General features: G+C 35.1%; 3 protein-coding genes and 1 non-coding gene across 5 annotated transcripts; 3 read left to right on the top strand and 1 right to left on the bottom strand.

Moving 5' to 3' along the window:
- The first annotated feature begins 188 nt into the window (after positions 1-188).
- On the top strand, positions 189-9,599 carry LOC118058602 (double-strand break repair protein MRE11). 2 transcript variants are annotated; one of them, XM_035071326.2, is made up of 23 exons: positions 189-316; positions 557-593; positions 851-986; positions 1,232-1,389; positions 1,782-1,872; positions 2,135-2,254; positions 2,337-2,405; positions 2,490-2,581; positions 2,798-2,900; positions 2,978-3,085; positions 3,178-3,240; positions 3,322-3,393; positions 3,526-3,603; positions 4,087-4,149; positions 4,246-4,306; positions 5,723-5,805; positions 6,146-6,259; positions 6,506-6,583; positions 7,037-7,108; positions 7,270-7,535; positions 8,047-8,152; positions 8,833-9,036; positions 9,226-9,599. In XM_035071326.2, exons 2-23 carry the CDS (start codon positions 577-579, stop codon positions 9,400-9,402), a joined length of 2,331 nt encoding a protein of 776 aa, XP_034927217.1. In that variant the 5' UTR covers positions 189-316; positions 557-576; the 3' UTR covers positions 9,403-9,599. The 2 variants fall into 2 exon arrangements, with proteins under 2 accessions (XP_034927217.1, XP_034927216.1); XM_035071325.2 differs by lacking the exons at positions 8,047-8,152; positions 8,833-9,036; positions 9,226-9,599 and having other exon boundaries at positions 206-367; positions 7,270-7,745.
- Positions 9,600-9,621: 22 nt separating this feature from the next.
- Positions 9,622-13,811, bottom strand: LOC118058603 (uncharacterized). The gene is made up of 6 exons (XM_035071327.2): positions 13,458-13,811; positions 12,804-12,868; positions 12,650-12,679; positions 11,664-12,537; positions 11,213-11,452; positions 9,622-10,051 (listed from the first exon to the last, which is right to left on the bottom strand). The coding sequence occupies exons 1-6, from the start codon at positions 13,497-13,499 to the stop codon at positions 9,983-9,985; spliced, it is 1,320 nt and encodes a 439-aa protein (XP_034927218.1). The 5' UTR covers positions 13,500-13,811; the 3' UTR covers positions 9,622-9,982.
- Positions 13,812-15,444: 1,633 nt separating this feature from the next.
- Positions 15,445-15,581, top strand: LOC118058620 (small nucleolar RNA Z247). Its single transcript, XR_004689201.1, has one exon. It is a non-coding gene; the product is annotated as a small nucleolar RNA Z247 (small nucleolar RNA).
- Positions 15,582-21,802: 6,221 nt separating this feature from the next.
- Positions 21,803-23,167, top strand: LOC118058601 (chlorophyll a-b binding protein 13, chloroplastic). Its single transcript, XM_035071323.2, has 3 exons — positions 21,803-22,038; positions 22,143-22,304; positions 22,505-23,167. Exons 1-3 carry the CDS (start codon positions 21,919-21,921, stop codon positions 23,012-23,014), a joined length of 792 nt encoding a protein of 263 aa, XP_034927214.1. The 5' UTR covers positions 21,803-21,918; the 3' UTR covers positions 23,015-23,167.
- The last annotated feature ends 186 nt before the right edge of the window (positions 23,168-23,353 follow it).

Genomic DNA, 23,353 nt, shown 5'->3' with positions numbered 1-23,353 from the left:
AGTTTTCAAACATGTTTCATATTAATATTTTAAAAAATATATTCCATACATGTCATATTTTAAATTTATAATTAAATAACTTTTTTTTATTAAAAATTATGTTAATAATGTTTGAATATTTTTTTATTAGAAAAAAATAATTATCTAAAAATTAAACTAAATAGCAACCCAGTAAAAAAAAAAAAAAAAAAAAAAAAAAGGGAGAGAGAAATGTGGGGGACTGTTTTCTGCCCATTTCTGAGTGTCTTCCTTTCTTCTTTGAAATTCCCCGCCACCGCAAAACCCTTTCTGCTCCTTTCAATCCCAAAATCAAACGGTAAAAAAATGTCTCTCTGTAATGTTTTTCTTTTCTCGGCAACCAAACAGCGTGCGCTTCCTTGCTTTTTAGCTCTTTCATTCGTGTTTGTATTTACTTGCTATTATATCTTCAGAAGTCCTGATTTGTGGAACTTTTTTTGATAAACAAGTGATTTTGAGTTTCTATCTAGGATCTTAGGTATTTTTTTAATTTTAAATTTACATTATTGTTGTTTTTATTTGCTCTTTGTGTTTTTAGGTTTTTGAAGAGGAAGGACCATGGGAGACTTGTCAAGGTGAATTTCTCTCTCTCTCAGTTTATTTTTTTAATTTAACATTTAATATCTGATTTCAAGTTAGAGAGAAAAATAAATTAATCGCATTTAAAAAAAGATGAAATTTTAAACCAAAGAGGCTTAGATTGGCTGAAAATTTTGAATTTTTTTTTTCAATCTCATTGTGCTGTACTGCTAGCAAGTCTTGGTAGCTGGGAATTTTTTACATTTATTTTAGAATTTTTGTTTTTGTGATTATATTGAAATGGGTTTCCCAGGGATGATGTTGCAAATACGCTTCGAATACTTGTTGCAACGGATTGTCATCTAGGATATATGGAGAAGGATGAAGTACGGCGGCATGATTCTTTCCAGGCTTTCGAAGAGATATGCTCCATAGCTGAGCAGAAGAAGGTAATTTTGTTTGTGTGCGCTATTTATTTGGTTTTGTAATGTGCCAGCTGGTTTGAAAGTTCTTGCTATATCTTGTATTTATAGATATACTTTTCTTAAACAATGATCTACTTTGTGAGGGCTAAGGCATAGAGAAGCATGTTCTCTTTTGACCGAGGGGCAGTAATTCTCATATTCAATAATCATACATCAAACTTCTTGCAAATAGCATCGAGGTTTACTGCGTGACTTCTATTTGGTAACAGGTGGACTTCTTACTCCTTGGCGGTGATCTGTTTCATGAGAATAAGCCCTCAAGGTCGACATTAGTTAAGGCCATTGAGATTCTTCGCCGTCATTGCCTCAATGATCAACCAGTTCAGTTCCAAGTTGTTAGTGACCAGACTGTAAATTTTGCAAACGTGTAAGAATTTAATCCACTGGTATTTCATTTCTTTTCTTTGGCTGGAAAGTGATTTTCTGCTTCCAATTCATTTTGAAAGAGAGCTAATGACTTCATGTATAAGTTGACCTCTGGATTCTTATCCATGTTGTCACCATGACTTAGTTCATTATTCTATTAAGTTGAGTAAATGTAAAGCCGGACTGTATTTTTAGGATATCCATATCATGATTTTGTGTTTTTTTGTTATGTTGTAACATTTTTTGTTTTTCATTTATATGTTCAATGATAGAAACACTATTCAGGCTATATGTATGGAGACACAAACACACTTGATTCTTTGCAGAAAAATCAAGGTGCAACTCTTCAAATATACTTGGTAGTGCGTAACAACCTTTATTGTATTGTATCAGATTTGGCCACGTAAATTATGAAGATCCACACTTCAATGTTGGCTTGCCAGTGTTCAGTATTCATGGAAATCATGATGATCCTGCTGGAGTGGTATGGATTTATGGTAACATGGTTTTCCTAAGTAAATTTAGAGTGCAGATAACTATTGCTGCTTGTGTTCACTTTTAAGTGGCGCACAAGGATCTGCTGGCTTTTTTATTCAATGCTAATTTAAGATGACAATTTTTCGCTGTCTGTTCTGGCAATGGAAATAAACTTCTTTAAACAAATTTGATGCATTTATTCAACCATATATTTCAACTGCTCTTGAGTACAACACATCTTGTGCTCCTTACTCTGGTCATTGGTGCAGGACAACCTTTCTGCAGTAGATATCCTGTCAGCATGCAATCTAGTGAACTATTTTGGAAAAATGGCACTTGAGGGTTCTGGAGTGGGTCAGATCACACTTTACCCCATCCTTGTTAGGAAGGTATGTTAGTGGATAAATTTAGCAGGATGCATGGGGTATTTTAAATACTTTAGAAATGACCTGTTGTTAATTTGATTTGCAGGGTTCAACAGCTGTGGCTCTTTATGGTCTTGGGAACATTCGGGATGAACGGCTTAATAGAATGTTTCAGGTATTTAGTATGAAACTTTTTCTGCTGTTTAATTTCTTATTTGAGGTACTCACCTATCTGTTTGGTTTGTCTTTAATTTCTCAGACACCACATGCTGTGCAGTGGATGAGACCTGAAGCCCAAGAAGGCTGTCTAGTGTCAGACTGGTTCAACATGCTGGTACTTCATCAGAACAGGTTGTGTGTGAGTGAAACAGTATTAGTGTGTACGAGTGTGTGAAAGTGTCTGTATGTGTTTTTGCCTGCTTTTCTTGAAAAGGAAATGTCTAGATTTGTCTTTGAAATTTTACCTAACCTGGACATTTTGATGTTCACATTGTCTATTAGAATTATTAAAATTGTATCTTGTATTGTAATTTTTTTATATTCTGAATCTTCTATTGTGGTCTGCAGAGTGAAAACAAACCCAAAAAATGCTATAAATGAACATTTTCTACCAAGGTTCCTGGACTTCATAGTGTGGGGTCATGAACATGAATGCCTTGTTGATCCACAGGTGCCACTAGCATTTTTTTTTCAACTATCTTTTTTGTCCGCATCTCACTGAATTGAAGATGGGTTTTGATTTAAAAGGAAGTTCCAGGGATGGGTTTTCACATAACGCAACCAGGTTCATCAGTTGCAACATCACTGATTGATGGAGAATCAAAGCCGAAGCATGTGCTGCTTCTAGAAATTAAGGTAGCCTATAGGAAAACCTTGGAGAAAACATCCTTTTAATAGATGTGGTACCTTTTGTTTTACAGTGTTTTCTTGATGTGTTTTTCTTGTAGGGAAATCAATATCGCCCAACCAAGATACCTTTGACTTCTGTGAGGCCTTTTGAATATAAAGAGGTAATATAAAGAGGTAACCTAATGACTTTCTTACTTCATCTGTGAAAGAACTTTACTAACTTGCTTAGGTTCATCATGCAGATTGTATTAAAGGATGAATCTGACATTGATCCCAATGATCAGAATTCAATTCTTGAACATTTAGACAAAGTGGTAAGTCCTGTTTCCTACGATTGGAAAGGACAATTTTGGATATTTTAGGTTATCATGCCATCTTACCACTTTATCATAGACTTCATTGGTGCTGTGCATTTGCTAACTGTATCATCATAACTTCTACTGTAGGTCAGAAATCTGATAGAGAAATCTAGCAAAAAGGCTGTTAGCAGATCAGAGCTCAAGCTTCCCTTAGTTCGGATTAAGGTAACATCTGCCTATACTTACAGATGATACTATTTATTACATGTCATTCTCATCATCATCTTTGGGGCCCTGCTCTTAAGTCTTCATATTACCATATATTAAACAAAAAACTTAAAAAGTGTTCTTAATTTTTCAAAAAATCACACTCATCATTATTAGGGACAGGGTACATTCCGCCATATTTGAAGCCACAATTTCTTGTTCAACTCAAATAACTTTTCAGAACTTTATTCTGGCCTTACAATCAAATTATTTGACTCATATTGCAATGCTTCTGACTTTGAAGAGGTTAAAAAGCATTTGGTGCTTCTTTTACCAATCAAATTAGGGAATTTGCAACTTCACATAGATTGCATGTCTACAATAAGCAGAGGCTAATGGCACCTAAGCCTTCTAGTAGGGATGGCAAAAGGTGTCGAGAATGGATACTTTATTCTTGGACAATTGTAATCCATCTGCTGACTGATCTGGTTAATTTGACAGGTAGATTACTCTGGATTTATGACAATAAATCCTCAAAGATTTGGACAGAAGTATGTGGGAAAGGTATTCTGCCCATTACTCCTCTCATTCAGGGAGTTAAGCTCACTTTATTTTGAGTACATCCGAGCATTGATCCTTAATTTCCTCTACTTTTTTCAGGTTGCAAATCCTCAAGACATACTTATTTTCTCAAAGACTTCTAAGAAGGGGCGGAATGAAGGTATTGTGAAACCTCAAATTGATGTTGTTTACCTTCTTTGTATTGATAGTATGATTATTTGTATATCTACTAAATGTGTGCACAATTAAGCCTCATTGCAATTGGATCTGCACATGTGTAATTGCATGCCTTGGTTATGGTTTTATTTTGAATCCCAATGAGTACTGCATGTATGAGATCTGGGGAGGTCTAATGGATGAAGTGTGAACAATTGACTTGTTCTTGCCTCATAGTGTGGACCTTGGTTAAAAGATTGTTCAATATCTTTTGAAATATTGAAAATAAATATTTAAAAAATTCTTTTTTTATACACTTCTATAATATAATAATACTTTTACAATTTTTTCCAATAAAAAAAACAATTGTATCACATTACTGCTACAAATACTGAAAAAAAAAATTTGAACTACATCTATAATGTGCAATTGTTCAATTCTAAATTTAAATTCTCATGACTCTGCCCTAACACTTGAAACAAAACATTTAACAACACATTCCTAAGCAGGAAATTTGAAATGCATGTATGAAGTGATGAGCTCCACACATTCCTGTACACTCAAAAGATTAAACAATGCATATCTATGGAGGGAATTTAAAACACAAATATTTTTCTTCAAGGGATGAATGTTATATGTGCTACCATGGTGATGGAGGACCTGTTAGGGATTTTCATATTTTTATCTTAGAAAGAAAATGGTGTATGTGCCTTTCTCTCTCTCTCTCTCTATATATATATATTGCTTGACTCCTCTTCCCCATCTCCACCTTCATCCTCTCTCTCTCTCCCCACTCTTTTCTTATCTCTTCCCTGTTCAACATTACATGAAGCCTGAGTTGTTTGAGCTTCAGGTATTTTCCAGTTGAACTTGGTCAACCTGAAGTTCATCTTTTAACAATTGCCTTTATGTTGTGGCTTGATTTATAACTTCTTCTTTTTTCTTTTTTCTTTTTTAAATAAGTTTTGCAACCTTCTAGTGTAATAAAGCAGTATAGTTGCTAGAAGGAACTAACATCGCTTTCAAGTGAAGCCCAAATTGTGGTTTATCATCTCAAGTACTTTAAACTATATGCTTGCAAGGAACCTTCAAGTTGGTCTTTGCACTGCCTGTGGCCTTGCAGCTTGGGTTGCTTAGTATGGTTCTGGTACTGTAGTTGTTGAACTTTGACATTGAAACATGTCGGAGTTCTTGTTGCTATTGAAATCTTTTTATGATTTCTTTATTTAAGTATTTCTTATCGGATAATGTCCATATTTCATGCCACGGAACCAACATGTTTTGAAAATAATATCAAGGATTTGTCTTGTACTTCTTTCCCACCTTTTTAAGAAATAAAAAGTTCAGTTTCAATGTAGTAATTGCGTAAATTTGTTGCTGTGTATTTAAGCAACACTATAATGTTTTTCTTGAATTGCAGCTAAATTTGATGATACTGAACGCCTTCGCCCAGAAGAATTAAATCAACAAAACATAGAGGCTTTAGTTGCTGAAAATAATCTGGTACTTACTCATCATGTCCTTCATTTCTTCATTACTTCACCTGGTAACTCTTGTTTGAATATTAAACATCATAGTAAAATGGAGTTCCTGTATATCATCTACAGGATCCAAATATCTTGTAATGCTTTATTATTCCAGTTCTAGAGGATGACTTTAGTGGTTCCATATATGAGAGATCTCTATCCAACATATAATTCTCTTTTCAACCTTCTATTAAATTGAACTACATAAAATCCTGGAATAAAGTTAGAAATAGCTTAGAATCAGTCACATAGTGCATTTTTTTTTTCTTTAATCAATTTTGAGTCTTGATTCTGTGTGATAATTTCTGTTCTTGCAGAAAATGGAGATTCTTCCGGTCAATGATTTGGATGTTGCATTGCACAATTTTGTTAGTAAAGATGATAAGATGGCATTCTATGCTTGCGTGCAATATAATCTTCAAGAAACGCGTGTAAGTATGCCATAATATATTCCCATTTTGAAGTAATTCATGGAATATCTACTGGATTGCTTCTGAATCACTGCATTTATGCTGTCAAAGTCTATATGGATAATTTCTTGTGGACTACTAGTGGTTCTCCTTTGAGTTATTTGTGTGGACCACTGTGTCGGGACATTATATTTCTTGCTGATGCTTTGATTTATTAACCATTATATTTCTTGCTGATGCTTTTGATTTATTAACTTACTTCCACAGAGCAAAATTGCAAAAGATTCAGATACCATGAAGTTTGAAGATGAAGATCTAATTCTTAAAGTTGGAGAATGCTTGGAGGCAAGAATTTTATGTTCTTATTATTCATAATATTAATTGCCATGAAGGTTAACTAACGTCCAATTATCCCTGGGACTTAGTTCTTTTTCCAAAGCATGATATACAGGTGGTTGCATTTTTCAAAGCAGTTGGCAGCCACTTTTTCAGTCCTTGAGGCTTTGACAGTTGCTCAATTTGATTTTATTTGTTGTGGAAACTTTTAATTTTCACATCTGTTAGTGTGTCTATTCAGTAGGTATACTTTTTCTTCATATATGTATGCGTGCATTATTTACTTTTGGTGCCTTAGCATTATGCTTTTGGGGTGGTTAAACCAACAAACAATGAGCTCCAAATGACTCATTCAGAAGCTCTCCTCAAAGCTCATGCTGAGCCTTTATTTTACCTAGTAAAATCAGTTATATACCAAGCCAGGAATATATTTTTTTGATGATACTATAATACTTGTTGCAGGAACGCATCAAGGAAAGGTCTGTACACTCCACTGATGCTGCACAATTCACATCCGGTGCACAGTCCATGGAGGTACTTCATGCTTATTTTCAATTTTTGTAAGCGAAATGGGTTTTTCCAAGTTCATTGCAATAACATTAGTAATTCCCAATATTTTCTCTTATTAAAAACTCATTGTACCAGCTAAAAGAAATTGTCTGAGCCTCTGCTCTCTCTCTCTCTCTCTCTCTCAGGATTTCAGAAGTACAAGTGCTGGAGTTGGAAGTGCTGTTTCATTTAGTGATGAGGAAGATGCAGCACAGATATCTGGCTCCACATCCACCACTAGAGGCCGAAAAGGGTCAAGAGTTGGTTCTAGGTCTTCACATGATGTGTCAGAAACTGGTAAAGGCAAAACTTCTGCAAGAGGAAGGGGAAGGGGAAGGGGTAGGGGAAGAGGCTCAAGTAATTTGAAGCAGACGACTCTTGATGCAACTCTAGGGTTTCGCCAGTCTCAGAGGTTCGTGCGTTTGTCCCTGATTTTTCTTATTTTATGTCTGATTATGTAGAAAGGGATGGAATTTATAGTAACATGCCAATTATGTTTGAAGGGGATGGGATTTATCTAAATGACAGCTTTTAGTGGACTAAGCATCAACAATCTCAAGAAAAGAAATAAGGAAATTAAATCATAGCCTGCATCATCTATCAAATCAGAGTTTTATTTAAATTCCAACTATGGCAAAACCAGGGAAATCTGGAGGCTCTGATCACTCACAGAAAAATATGAGTTAAAGAGAAGCTGCCTTATCTTCATTGTGTACGAAATTTGTGAAAAAGTGCGTTAAACAGTTTTAAGGATCTCTGCTAAACAATACTCATGTATCATTAATACCCTAATTTTCATTTGCTCACTTTTGTTCAAAGCCTTTGAGGGGGTACCTCACTAAATTCTGGGCAGTTCTTTTGGTCAAAAAGGGCATGCTGACTTTTCATATCATTGGCCATACTTCAAATTTTTGGCGTTGCAGGTCTGCATCATCAGTTAGAAGTGTTGCTGTTGAGGATGAAAATGTTGATTCAGCTTCAAGTGAAGATTCAAAAAAACTTGGAATGAATGAGGTTGCTGATAGCTCGGTATGGCCAGCTAGCCGCTATTATTGGCTTTGTTTTTTCATTTCTCAACTCTTTTAAATATAAGTTTTCATGATATCACCTCGATTGGTGTAAAAAAAAAACCTGTGCCTTAATCTTATACCTTCACTCAGAATAAATTGAAAGAAACAGAACTAGGGATTCCACTAGCAACAGAAGGAACCATCCACCAATTACAGCAATCTTGAATTTATCTTCAGGAAACTAGTTACAAGCCATTAATTTACTAATGGATTTTGCAAGATGGGGCCATGTTTTGTTTAAGCTTATCATGTGGGTGATTGTCTATAAGCACACAGCCTCAGTTCATTTTGCTTCAACCTAACCAAGTTAACATAATATTGGATGGAACAAAATATTTTCTTGGAGACCAGGTTGCAAGACATTGCCTCTTTCCTATAAATAAGAGTCTCATTTGTAGTCCAACTTAATATTCCGGAAGTAAAATGTAGATGTTTTAAAAGCGAATCTAAAGCTAAAGTTCAAGTTCGAAATTTTGTTTCTGAGTACTTTTGACTTTTGAAGCTCTTGATTAACTGAGAATCAGGCACATATATCAAGATGAATCTCCTGTTGCTCGGTTAATGTGATAGATTCTAATGCATGTGCCAAAAATGGATTGAATCAAATATACATGTAACTGGATTTGGTCTGTTGTGCAGAACGATGATGAGAGCATCCAAGGCAAGGGACGCAAAAGAGCTGCTGCAAGGGGAAGAGGAAGAGGAAGAGGTGCTACACCATCAAAGCGGGGAAGAAAATCTGAAAATTCTGCCCTTCAGAGGATGCTCATGAACAAGGATGATGATGATGATGACGACGATGACGATGACGTGACAAAGAGATTAAATAAGTCTCAACCTCGGGTCGGTGACTTCTAGATTCTTTCGCCTAGGGGAATTTTATTTGTGCATATTAGCTAATACCACATAATTGGTCAATCTCACAGTTTGCCAGATGGCAAAGCTTAGAAATCTCTCCTCCACGGGTTATTTTATGATTACCTTACAAATTTGCAATTTATACTTGAATTTCAAGGTATTAACATTTTTTAGTTCTACTTGAACCTGACAAGTATCCCCTTTTTTGTAGGTAACAAGGAATTATGGTGCTTTAAGAAGGTAAGAGCAGCTGAGGTCTCGCACTCCTATCCTAGATACTGGTGGAGCAGATGGTCTGCTATGATCACGCGGACCCATTCTGGTGTGCATCCTTGTTTGAAGAATTGCTGATGACCCATGCGCTCTGTAATGGAAATGAAGAGAAAACACTAATCCGGCAGTATTTTCTAATACCGGCAAGCCACAGAGCTAATGACGCTGATGCATACTAGAGTGCTAGTTGCCGCATGCTTGTTGTGGTCTTGTACAAATTTGAGCTTGTATAGAACATGACTAATATGAAGCAGCTTTGAGGTCTTTTTATTACATGATCAAGTGGGGTCTTGCTCCTCTTACCCACCCAAGTGGTATCCCAAAGTAAGTCACAATCCAGATAAATATACAAGAGTTAATTGCAAGGTTATTTGTTAATACAGCCTGCCGGAATAAATAAAAAAAATGAAAGCTGCTTAGCTTCTTGACAGCTAGTTCGTATATGCTCAGATAGCAAGGCCTGAGGGAAAAGAACCACGGCGCCTGTACGAAAGAAAGCTAAGCACGGCCAGCCAAAAAAAAAAAAAGGCATAATAACAAAATTTGCCCCTGGATATGGCAAGTTTGATATGGAAGCAACAGAAGTGGGATGAAATTTCACGTTTCTTTGATAGAGAAATTAGGTTTACAATATATGTACTGTCCAGCAATGCTTTGTTTATCGGAGGTGTCTCCTCTGACTCAAATTTGCTGAATGCCTCCCCTTGGTTGGACTGCTGGCTTTTCCCTGCTCAAAAGTTTGTTGAAAAATCAGATTGTGTGAAGCTATGGCATACAAAAATTCACAGTTGAGCAAAATAATGACACTCAATTTGCAATCCACCAGAAACATCATATAAGGGATGTTGCATCGGTTCTTTGTTGATGATAATCCCATCTTCAGACTAATTGGGTTATTAAGAGTATGTTTATTTTTATATTTTAAAAGTACTTTTAAAAAATTAAAGTTTTTTATTTTAAATTAATATTTTTTTTTAATTTTCAGTTTGTTTTGATGTACTAATGTTAAAAATAAATTTTAAAAAATAAAATAAATTATTTAAATATATTTCTAACTAAAAAATACTTTAGAAAACAGCCATTACAATAAAACTAAAATAACTCTAAAAGCAAAACCACACCAACGATATGCCATCATAACAGCACTTAATAACTCTGCATGCAAGTCCAATAAGAAATCCTCCCTAGGAAATAAATTCCGTCAACAGACTCAAAAGCAAACAATTGGAATTTTTTTTCAAATGAGTAAATTTTGATTTTCAACTGTTACCACGTTCACGAACAACTTATGAAGCTGCCAACCTCAAGTACTATTGCGTTCTTTTGAAAGGTCAAGTGGGGTTAGAGAAGGAAAAGGGATAAAAGAATGGTGCTCCTTCTCATTCCTGCCTTTGCAAGCTAAAATTCCCAATTTTAATTTGATTGCAACATGAGGATTGGCGAGGACAGGAGCAATAAAGAACAACTTCCACATATTACACATTTATCAGTCCAAACCCTACTTGTGTTTGTAATCCAAAGACATCTTAAGAAAGAAACAAATGTCTTCCACTAGAACGCATTAGAGTCTGTTAAATTTCTTCCACAGGGTAGAAGTAAAAAAGGCTTAGACAAATAAATCAAGATGCTTTATAACAGCAGGCTCTTGTTAAATTTCTCATTACCAAAATTTAGTTAACCATTTCAGACTTCTTCTAATGAGCTGTGTAATGTTTAGCTTACAAATAAAGAAGAAGAAGAAGAAGAAATGTGAAGTTTCATTCAATTTCCGCATGATGATTTTATCCTCATGAAATGGTAAAGAACCTCACATGTCCATAGATGACTATGCAATTTTCAGGAAAAAAGAAGCAAACAAAATCAAAGTTCAGGACAGACAATTTCGTACCTTTTGTCTAACCAACACTGTTTTGTCACCCTTTTGTGGCACATCCAGTTTAGTCCCTCTGCTGCTGCAATTCAAGCTCAGGGAAGCTTTTCCTGTCACGTTTTCTTTTCCAGGGCCTACCGATTTGTTGATCCCGCAGACTCTCACCTTCTCCTTGGCTTTTGCGGTACCAAGTAATGGGTGTAGTTCATTACCTCTATGGTCTGCCAACGCTTTTACACGAAGGGTCTGGTTCTGAACCTGCAAAGTTTAACAATTTCAACTTGTTCCCATCTTTATGACAAGTCATTTATTAAAAATTCTAATAAATGTCACTCATCTTGGCAACCTATTACTGTCATTAAAATAGAATGCAATAAGTTATTTTACATGTAATTTATCAAAGAGCCAAAAGTTTCTGGGCTTGGAAAATTTAGCAACACACATCTCTTGAATTTGTACAGATTCTAACCTTTGATTTCAGAGCTTCTAGGGAAGCTGACTTTGCAACATTGCTTATACCTCCCTTTCTAGAATTAAAGACCTTCTCCTTAACTCGAACATCAGAAGCCTTGGACATGCCAGAATCTTTTGTTTTCTTCCTCGCTGCTTCAGTCATCCTTGTCACATTTCTGCTATCTGGAGTTTGTTCTTTGAACGCAAGTGTTGAGCTCTTAGCATCGTAACCAGGGTTTGACGATGATCCCCAACTAGATTTGCTGGATGAAGATCTGCGATCTCTTAATTGCTTATTCTCATCATTAATCTCCACCCTTGATGCTTTTCTTGTAACAAAGCTTTTCCTGAGACCATTCCTGACAGCTGACAAAAGCCCACTTGCGTGATCAAATCCTCGACTTGATACTTCTAGGTTCCTTTGCTTTGCTTGATGATCTCTCTCAGATGTAACAGTACTTGTATTGCTTTCAGCTGCCTTAACCACCAGAGAATTCAAACTACTTTCTGTACCACCTTGACCAGATTTGGCTTCTAAATCAGTTTCCTTAGCATTTCGAGTGAAGCTCTTCCCAGAAACCACACTTACTTTTGACCTAGAAGTTCCTTTAGAATTTACTAAGCTTAGTTTGGGTTTTATTTTGTCTTTGGATTCTGAATTCACCCTCGAAGACTTACTTAACACCTTAACTGGATGCTGCTTATTCATTGAAATATCGTGACCACCTCCTCCCCATTTCTTGCTTGCATAATGTTTGCCCCTTGATCTTGAGACAGAGGATGGAATATTCGGGGAAAATGACCCCTTACACTCAAAATCTGAAGATGTACTCTTCTCACCAGAATAAGCAAACGCAGATTTTAACTGGCGAGAAGAACATTGGTGGAACCTGTATTGATTTAGTTGTTAATAAGCATCACTATTTTAGATTTTCACCAACAAAAATTCCACTGCTAAATATGGAAAATAGAAATATAACCAAGGAGGATAAAGATGCTTACGGATGGCTAGTTCTAAACCACTCATCATCTCTGCAATGTGGAAAAAAGAAACGTATCAGTATCACAAATGCAGAATTTCGCTTACCATGGAATTCTGAAAAAAAATGGAATTCTAGTAGCAGTTCATAACACAAAGAGGAAGTGATGAACTAACACATCTTGGTAGTTAGACTTTGCTTCTACCAAAAAATCCAGCCAAATTGGTGCTTCAATTTCTTCCTATACATCAACAATCAGAGCGTAATCAACAACGTCTAATAAATGAATGCGTGAAAATCCATATAAAATATAAAGGCCACCATTAGCAAACAAAAGGCAATGTGATTGAAAAAAAAATGATATCAACTGAGCCTAAAATTTTGGAAATAAGACATCAAATATGCTCAAATCAATTCAGGAATATTAACTAAGTCCAAAATCAACATTGTATATCATGACATAATCTACAACAAATCTAAAAAAAAAAAAAAATGAAAAAATACAATCAATAATCAAAATAGGACCCCAAGATTAAAAATATATTAGAAATAAAACATCTCTTGCCCCAAACATGTTAAATCCCTATCAGAGATACTACCAAGATACCAAATTCAAGATAAAGAACCTCGAAATTTCAATCAAAACCTGTTAGATAACCCCTCTTAAACTACACACATGACCCTCATAAAACATGTGACAAAAACAACCAAAAAGAAAAAACATTTCACAATGCAACAAAAATCGGGTACCCATTCAAAGATACAGAAAAAACCATAAACCCCATTAGAATCCTCTTTTTTTTTTTTAATAAAAGAAGTACGAGAGTTACCAGAAATGCCCAGTGATCTCTATCCTTATTTACCAGATCCATTTTATGGTTTCTTTCGTAAGTGATGAAGAAGAACCCTTCAACAACAAAAAATCACACTGTTCGTGTTTCTTGATTGAATTGTTCTAAAGAACCCAAATTTTCCATTTCAAATCTAATGGGTTTTGTTTGTTCTCTTGGCTCCTCCGCTTCTCTCCTGTTTTTTTTTTTTAACAAAAATCCCAGTGTGGAGACTGCCACGTTTTTATTACACGTGACGTTACAAGTGTCTTAGATCTCTGCTTGAGTGAGTTAAGGACGTCGGATTGATTTACGAGTTGGTGGACTATGTGGAGCCCACGAAAGTTGACGGCTGAGATCTTTTGATGGGAGGGTGGAAATGTTAATAAAATGGTATGGTTTTTATGGAAAGATGGGGCAAGTAATTCGACCGTTGGGAAATTTTGAAATATTGAAATGATGGAATGAGAGTGGGCGAAGGCTACTGTCACGGCTTGGTTCATTTTCTTACATGAAGGACAAATTATATTTCGGGAGGAAGGGAGACCCCGATACAAGGAATTAAGAAAGAATGAAGATTCTTTTAAGCTTTTTGCAATATTTTTCTTCCACTTTTCTCCAATGTTTCTGGATTTTTTTTTAAAAAAAATTACACAGTAATTTAAAATTTTTTTACAAAATAATACTATTTTAAAAAAATTAAATAACATTATTTCATCTTATTATATTTCAGAAATGCAAAGCATGATATATTATTAAAAACATACATAGACACAACAATCATTTTTTTTTTCAAACTAGCATCCTCAGCTCTAAATTTTTTTAAAAAAACTCATTGAACACTTGTTTTTTTTTCTTTAAACACCCAAAAATCAAACTCATCCTATTATTCAAGCATTTTGAAATGTTTTTCTCTTCAAAATTATTAACTAAATTAAATATCAAGTTAACAAAATTAATAATAAATCTCATTAGAACTAATTTTTTTGTTAGAGTTAAATACAAGAAAATTTATTGCTAGAATTCTTGTGGGATGGCTACTAGAATTTAATTGATGTTGTGGCTCAGATTATAATATCAATTAAATTTCTAAACTGTCATAGAAGATCAAGTAATGGTTACTGAATTCAAGGGTGAAGATACTGATCCACCCGTGAATGCAGTAACAAGAATTGCAGAAGATCATGACAAACAATCCTATGAAGATCAGGACTCTGATCTGCCAGTGATTGAACCAGCAACAACTTATCCTTCGTGAATGCAGCAGCAGATAAATAGCTGGAAGATATGATCTCATGAATTCAAAATCTACAGCTTTTGCCAACCATATCAATGTATACGTTAGAAGAGGTTGTCACTGTAATACTATATATACAAGATGTGTATAGAATAAACATAAGATAGAAAACCGTGTAATTCTATTAAATACATCAGCTATTATTTTTCTATATGATATCAAAGCTTCTAAAAGACTAATGTCTAAATGTCTTCCTCAAATTCTCCTCCTACAACTCTACCCTTCTCCTCTATCATTTTCATGCCTTCTGTTGCTACTGTCAAACTCAACCATGACAACTTTCTTCTCTGGAAAGCACTACTTATACCATATTTCAGAGGCCAAGATCTCTTTGGTTATATAGATGGTAGCATTCCCAAACCACCTAAAATCATCTCTGTTACTCACCCTGAAAATTCTGTTGTCTCTGAACGTCTAAACCCAGCCTACTCTCAATATGTTAGTCAGGACAATCTTATTCTAAGTACTCTTATGACTTCTCTGTCAGAGCCAATACTTGCTCAAATTGTCACTTATACATCGTCCAAAGCTGTATGGAATGCATTGGATGACACCTTCTCATCTCGTTCTCGTGCGCGCATCTTACAAATTCACACACAACTTGCAACCGCAACGAAAGAAAGTAAAATAGCCAATGATTACTTCCATTACATGAAAAGACTCATGGATGAACTGGCCGTTGCTGGACAACCACTGAATCATGATGATATTACAACATATATTCTTGCAGGACTCAGCCATGAATATGACAGCTTTGTGGCCTCCATATCAGCACGCACTGATGACATTACCCTTGAAGAAATTTATTCTCTATTACTAACTTCTGAAGCGCGTCTGTCAAGGCATCAACTCACTCTTATCATCCAGCAACCTTCTGCCAATATTGTTTATTGACAAAACAATCTTCCAAGGCGTGGTGGTTTTCGTGACAAGGGGCATGCTAGTCGTGGTGGTTATAATTCCAGCCATAAGAATCATGATCAACCATCTGTTGTTTGCCAGATATGTGGTAAGATCGGACACTTTGCTAAGAAATGTTATTTTCGCTTTGATTTATCTTACCAAGAAGCACCTCCTCTACCAACAAAGTAAGGTCTTGTTGCTATGCGTAACAACTCAAACAATACGTGGGACACTGCATGGAATGCAGATACAAGAGCCACACATCATTTTACCAATGATGTTAACACTTTGACTCGTTAGAAATCCGACTATGCTGGTGTAGATTGTGTTAAATTTGGAAATGGCCAAGGTTTGCAAATCTCAAAAACTGGGACATCCGAAATTTCCACTCCCTCTTCTATCGTTGTTCTTAATAACATTCTTCTTGTTCCTAAAATACATAAAAATTTATTGTTCGTGCATCAATTATGTGTTGACAATAACGTCTATTTTGAGTTTCACTCATATTATTTTCTTGTGAAGAATATCTTGGGGAATGTCCTTCATTGGGGTTATCTTCATGAAGGACTTTATCAATTCACTAATAATTTGAGTCTTCCTAAAGCCTTTTCCTGTGTTTGTTCCTATGAGTAGCATCGTAGACTTGGCCATGCATCTACTCCAGTGGTCAATCAAGTGTTATCCCTCATTTCTTTTCCTGTAGAGAAAAATAAAACACACAATGTGTGCCCTGAATGTCAAATGGAAAAAAGCCATAATTTGCCTTTTAAAACTTCTACTTCTATTTTGATGCATCCTTTGGATTTAATTTTCACCGATGTGTGGGGACCTGCATCAGTTTCTTCCACAACTGGTGCTAAATATTACGTTAGCTTTCTTGATGATTATTCCAAGTTTCTTTGGTTATTTTCTATTCAACTCAAATCTGATGTTAAACATGTCTTTTTAAATTTTCAAACATATGTTGAAAAAAAAGTTTGATAGGAAAATAAAAGCCATACAATCAGACTGAGGTGAGGAATATCGCCGACTAAACACTTATTTTCACCAAAATGGTATTAATCATCACCTAGCTTGCCCGCACACTCACCAACAAAATGGCGCTATTGAACGCAAACATCGACACATTATCGAAGTTGGTTTAAGCTTGTTGGCTCATTCTCATTTACCTATGATATATTGGGAAGATGCTTTTCAAACCGCTACCTATATCATAAACAGACTTCTCACACCTGTTTTACACCACAAATCCCCCTTTGAAATTCTTCATACTAAGATACCTGATTATCATTTTTTGCGTGTGTTTGGTTGTAGCTGCTGGCCTAACTTAAGACCTTATAACAAGAATAAACTAAATTTTTGATAAAAAAAACCTGCATTTTTATTGGTTATAGTCTTTGTCATCAAGGGTATAAGTGTTTAGATCTCTCTACGGGTAAAATCTATGTCTCTCGCAATGTTATCTTTGATGAAACTTTATTCCCTTACTCACACACCACTATCTCTGTGAGTGATAAATTTTCTCCTTCCATGTCTGTATCTCTCCCACATCAGATCACTGTACCACAATTCCCATGTCCCAATGAGTTGCAACCTAACCACATTCCTACATGCACACCATCTGCACCTCTTATGTTGATTACTACAGGAACAAATGCTCAGGCTCCGCCTCCAGCACCCTCTACAGAAACAGAACCAGCTTTGCCTCCCACTGTTTCTCCAGCTACTGCTCCAATTTCTCATGCCAATCCTCTGCCAGTTCCTACCAACAATCACTCTATGGTCACAAGGTCCAAAAATAATATTCATCGCCTAAGACAATCAAGTGATGATTTTATTCGCTATCCATTACCAAAAGCCTTAACCGCAGCACTTAGTCCCACATCAACAGAACCAACATCATACAGTCAGGCCTCCAAATCTATACATTGGCGAGAGGCCATGAATCAAGAGTTCTCTGCATTACTTCACAATGGCACTTGGTCCTTGGTCTTACCTCCCACACATGCAAATATTATGGGATGTCAATGGATCTATAAAATCAAAAGAAAGGCGGATGGAGCTATTGAGCGTTATAAGGCTCGCTTAGTAGTTAAAGGATTTTACCAACAAGAAAGGGTTGATTTCTCTGAGACATTCAGCCCAGTCATCAAAGATTCCACCATTCGGTTAGTCATCTCTCTTGCAGTAACATATCAATGGTTTATCAAACAGTTGGATATGCAAAATGCTTTCTTGCACGGTGACTTGCATGAACATGTGTTTATGAGTCAACTACAAGGCTATGTTCATCCTCAGTATCCTAACCATGTGTGCAAACTACACAAATCTCTTTATGGTTTACGCCAAGCACCTCGCTCTTGGTTCTTCAAACTTTCAACCAAACTCTTGTCCTTGGGGTTCTGTGAAAGTAAGGCAGATACATCTCTATTTGTGCTTCAGAATTTTAATTATGTGATCTACATTCTAATCTATGTAGATGATATCTTAATTACCGACTCCAGTCCATCTGTCATCACCAACATTATTCATTCTCTTCAAACCACCTTTGTTGTCAAAGATTTAGGCAGTCTCGCTTACTTTCTTGGTGTCAAAGCACTTTGGTGCATAGATGGTATCTACTTAACTCAACGCAAATATATTGTTGACTTGCTTAAAAGGAGCAAAATGGAGAATGCTAAGCCCTGCAGCAGTCCAATGGCCTCTAACTGTCGACTTACTTCTATTAATAGTACTCTGTTTGAAGACATTAATCTTTACCGCAGTATAGTAGGATAGCATGCAGTATTTGGCTTTCACAAGACCTGATTTAGCATTTGTTGTTCATAAAGTTAGCAAATTTATGCATAATCCTCTGGACACTCATTGGCTGGCTGTCAAGCGTATAGTACGCTACCTCAAGCACTCCATCTCAATTGGTTTGTTTATCGCCAAAGCTGTTACTTCCACCTTGCAGGCATTCTCCGATTCTAACTGGGCCGCCGACAGAGATGATCGCATATCAGTTGGTGCTTATTGCATTTACATGGGTTCCAACTTAATTTCTTGGAGTTGCAAACAATAACCTACAGTAGCACGCAACAACACAAAAGCTGAGTACAAAGCAATTGTCAATGCTGCTGCAGAACTAATTTGGTTTAAATCCATTCTCCATGAACTTGGTTTGCCCCTGAAGCATAGTCCAACTTTGTGGTGTGACAATATTGGTGCAACTTACCTGACATCCAATCCTAAATTTCATGCACGCACCAAACACATCGAGATTGATGTTCATTTCGTCCGCGACCAAGTTTCCAACAAAGAACTCGTGGTTAAATTTATCTTTAGCAAAGATCAGTTAGCTGATGCCCTTACCAAGCCTTTGCCACCAGTTAAATTCAACCAGGTTCAACGCAATCTGAATGTTCGTGAACTACCCTCCAGATTGAGGGGGCGTGTAGAAGATCAAGTAATGGTTACTAAATTCAAGGGTGAAGATACTGATCCACCCATGAATACAGCAACAGGAATTGCAGAAGATCATGACAAATAATCCTATGAAGATCAGGACTTTGATCCGCCAGTGATTGAAGCAGCAACAACTTATCCTTCGTGAATGCAGCAACAGATAAATAGCTAGAAGATATGATCTCATGAATTCAAAATCTACAGCTGTTGCCAACCACATCAATTTATATGCTAGAAGAGGTTGTCACTCTAATACTATATATACAAGATGTGTATAGAATAAACATAAGATAGAAAAGCGTGTAATTCTATTAAATACATCAGCTATTATTTTTCTATAATGTAACATAAAAAATAAATATCAGCAATTTTTTTACTGTTATGTTAATTCACTGTTACTTTTTAATTTGAATACTAATTGCTCAATTTGTCCATGTTTATGTCCTTTTCTCCTTGACACAATTTTTTATAAGGTTAAGGAAAGAGGATAGAAAGCAAGGGTTGAGTGTCGTGGGAAAATTGTTCTAAATTTTCCATCATCTCTTCCCCCATATTAACATAAAAATTGATAATTTTATATTCATAAAAATTAATTGAGATATGTATAAACTAACCCAAATATTTCTAATAATTCTAATTGAATTGGATAATAGGACGAGCTGCAAGGAAATATATTTTCTTTTTTTACAATGTAATTTAGCTAATATTGAAAAATTATACAACTAAACATAAGTATGTTTTCACAGCTGTGTATACAATGAAAATTTTTTAAATGAAAAAAGATTCAAGTGTTATTTATAAAATCCCTTGAGTTTCCCGTTGAAAAAAAAAAAAAATAGAACCGAAATAGGTTGTTGAGATTTTGTTTTTTTGCACGAAACACATAATCCTTTTGCATTTCTATAAAGTTTGATTGTATGAAGCTTTAGGTCGAGGTCGTGCATTTGAGAAGGTTAAGTGATTTTCAAACACTAAATATTCTAAAGTGTAAACAGGTAGTTTATGATTGATATAATCATAGTAAAAATTGATTTTAAAAAAAAAAACGAATGGAATTTGCTAAGTGGAAATTATTTGTTTTAGTACTGATAGGAAAGGTGTTTTTTTTTTTTTTTTTTAATTTTTATGAAAAAGCCACAAAATTGATGAATTTTGGACCTCTAATTCATTTTTTTTTTTGTAAGAAAAATTGTACTCAAATACCTTGTAGGTCCCCTCAACAACATGTGATTACTAAAAAATACTTTTAAAAGATATGAAAAAACACCGTACATTATATTTTTCATTTCACTTTTTTGCAAGGAATTGATTTTTATTCTGATTTTCATCCTTCCTATTTTTTAGAATTGAACTTTGTTTTCTTTTTTATTTATGATACTTCTAGTCTAATTACTCACTTCATAAATTTAAACTATTAACATGAGCTGAATTTTTTTTTTTATTTTCTTTTTTAATTTTATCGTTTATCATTTTAAAAAAAATAGCCTTATAGTTTTTCATAATTTTATTTTTATTGGGATTATCCCGATCTTATGACTTGAATAATAAATCTTGCAAGTTAACCCGAGTTGATTAATCTCTTATTATTCAAGTTACATATTTATCATGCTAGCTAGGATTGACTCAAATTATTATTTTTTTATCCAATCTCGTACTTACCAAGGTTTTTTTTTTCCAAGTTATTGTGATCTTTATTTTTATAAAAAAATTATCCCTTTATTATTATTGTATATTCTTTCTTTAATACACTTGCGTCACTTACACTATCACTCTTTTTTTATATATAATTTATTCTAATTATGGTTATTATTTTAATTGATATTTTTTAATTTTTTTTTTCAATAATTCTTAAATTTATGTTAAAGTTAATATCCTTCTATGATTTCTTGTTTTGCTTATTTTGTTTTTTTAATTGAGGTCTTTTTTTAAATGTTTTTGTATGTATTTAAATTTTTTAAAATATTATTTCGATTCATCTATAATTATTAAAACATAAAAATATTTATTTTAATATATAGAAATATTTTTTCTTTTATTTTTTTTATTCAAACAATTTCATATACACATACATTTATATTGAGCACAAAGTCATTAAACACAACTGAATATAGAGTTTATGTTGTGGGATCAAATATTTTAATTTATATCCATCTTTTAATTTTTGTATTTTTCATCTTTAGTTATTATTAATGATTTTATTTATTTATTGACATAAATGGTTTTTGATTTATTTAGTTTGATGTATATATGAGTTTTTCAATTTATATTTTGAATTTTTTTATATAAAAAAACACATGGGATAAGTTTGCATATATATTCAATTTTTTTAAAAAAATAATTATTCAATCCACAGTAAAACAATGTTAAAAAGCTAGTAATTGAAACTAAATCACTTCTCAAATAATCTTGAAGACCATTCAACATGATATATTTAAATAAATTTTTATAAATACGGGTCTCAAGATTTGAATTTAAAAAATGAAATAATTTCTTTTCAACAAGAGATTAACAAAACTATCTAAAGGAGAGACAAGATAATATACGAGGATAGAAGGAGATGAGTTGGCGATACTTGAAATCCTTTGCAGCTTCCTCATTGGTTGTTTTAAACCTCTAAGACCACCACCACCACCACCACCACATGTCTCTCTTCCGTTGTTCACCACTCGTTCTTTTGATTCTCATGCTTTCCTTCACATATAAGCTTAACTCTTCCCTTTCGACGCCCTTCCACTGTACATTTCTCTCCTCTTCAAGAGACATCAACAAGTTTTAACCTAAGAAAACAGCACTGTTGAAAGTATTTGCAAGACAATGGCATCACTTGCTAGCTCCAGCACCATTGTTAGACCAACCCCGTTTCTTGGCAAAAGGGGTTCAAATGCTAACCCTCTTAGAGATGTTGTATCCATGGGAAATGGCAAATACACCATGGTAGGTTTCTCTCTCTCTCTCTCTCTCTCTCTCCCCTCTAGACGTTGTCCTTTTTTTTTTTTTCCTTTGATGGGGGCTAACATGGATAGGTTCTGCTTGAACAGAGCAATGAGTTGTGGTATGGACCTGACAGGGTGAAGTACTTGGGACCATTTTCAGCTCAGACTCCTTCATACCTGACTGGAGAATTCCCAGGTGACTATGGATGGGACACTGCTGGTTTATCAGCTGATCCTGAGGCCTTTGCGAAGAACAGGGCTCTTGAGGTAACCTTTTTGTCTAAAAAATCATGACAAGTTTCTCTATGATGAATAATAATTGCCTTCGAAAATCATGTAAGATGGAATATTTTGATACAAATGCGACTTGGATATTACTAGCCTAGCACAATTCTTGGAGAGGTTTTAGTGATGGAAAGAAGGATCTTTGACAACGTCGAATTAAAACTACTGTGCAATATTCTTAGGTGATCCATGGCAGATGGGCTATGCTTGGAGCACTAGGCTGCATCACCCCAGAGGTCCTTGAGAAATGGGTTAAAGTAGACTTCAAGGAACCAGTGTGGTTCAAAGCTGGAGCTCAAATCTTCTCAGAAGGTGGCTTGGACTACTTGGGCAACCCCAACCTTGTCCATGCCCAAAGCATCCTCGCTGTCCTTGGATTCCAAGTTGTCCTCATGGGCCTTGTTGAGGGATTCCGCATCAATGGTCTCCCCGGAGTAGGAGAGGGTAATGACCTTTACCCTGGTGGCCAATACTTCGACCCTCTCGGCCTGGCCGATGATCCAACTACATTCGCCGAGCTCAAGGTGAAGGAAATCAAGAATGGACGGCTAGCCATGTTCTCCATGTTTGGATTCTTTGTTCAGGCTATTGTTACTGGAAAAGGTCCCCTGGAGAATCTCTTGGACCACCTAGACAACCCTGTTGCTAACAACGCTTGGGTCTACGCCACCAAGTTTGTGCCTGGGTCATAAATTAACATTTAATTTCTTCGATTAGAATGGAAAGACCTTGCCTGAATTGTCATGGTTCCTGTATTTCTAGATTAAAGACTTTGTATCGTTGAGATCCAAAGTACATTGTACAACCTGTTTTATTGTGTGATCCAGTGTAAATTGTTGTGACAACTGAAGGTTTTCTTAATTAAGATGAACCTCAAACATGGAGGCATGGCATCAATGCTATACAAACCTTACTGCCTGCTATGCCATTGCATCAAATATATATTCAAGAAAGTTAAAAACACCATGAGAAACAGCATTTCTAATTGATTGATCCAACTTTCAAGCAATGTTTCTTCCAAATATGAACTT

This window comes from Populus alba, chromosome 1 (assembly GCF_005239225.2).
Source record: "Populus alba chromosome 1, ASM523922v2, whole genome shotgun sequence".
NCBI classification, from domain to species: Eukaryota; Viridiplantae; Streptophyta; class Magnoliopsida; order Malpighiales; family Salicaceae; genus Populus; species Populus alba.
This window is presented reverse-complemented; position numbering and strand designations above follow the sequence as displayed.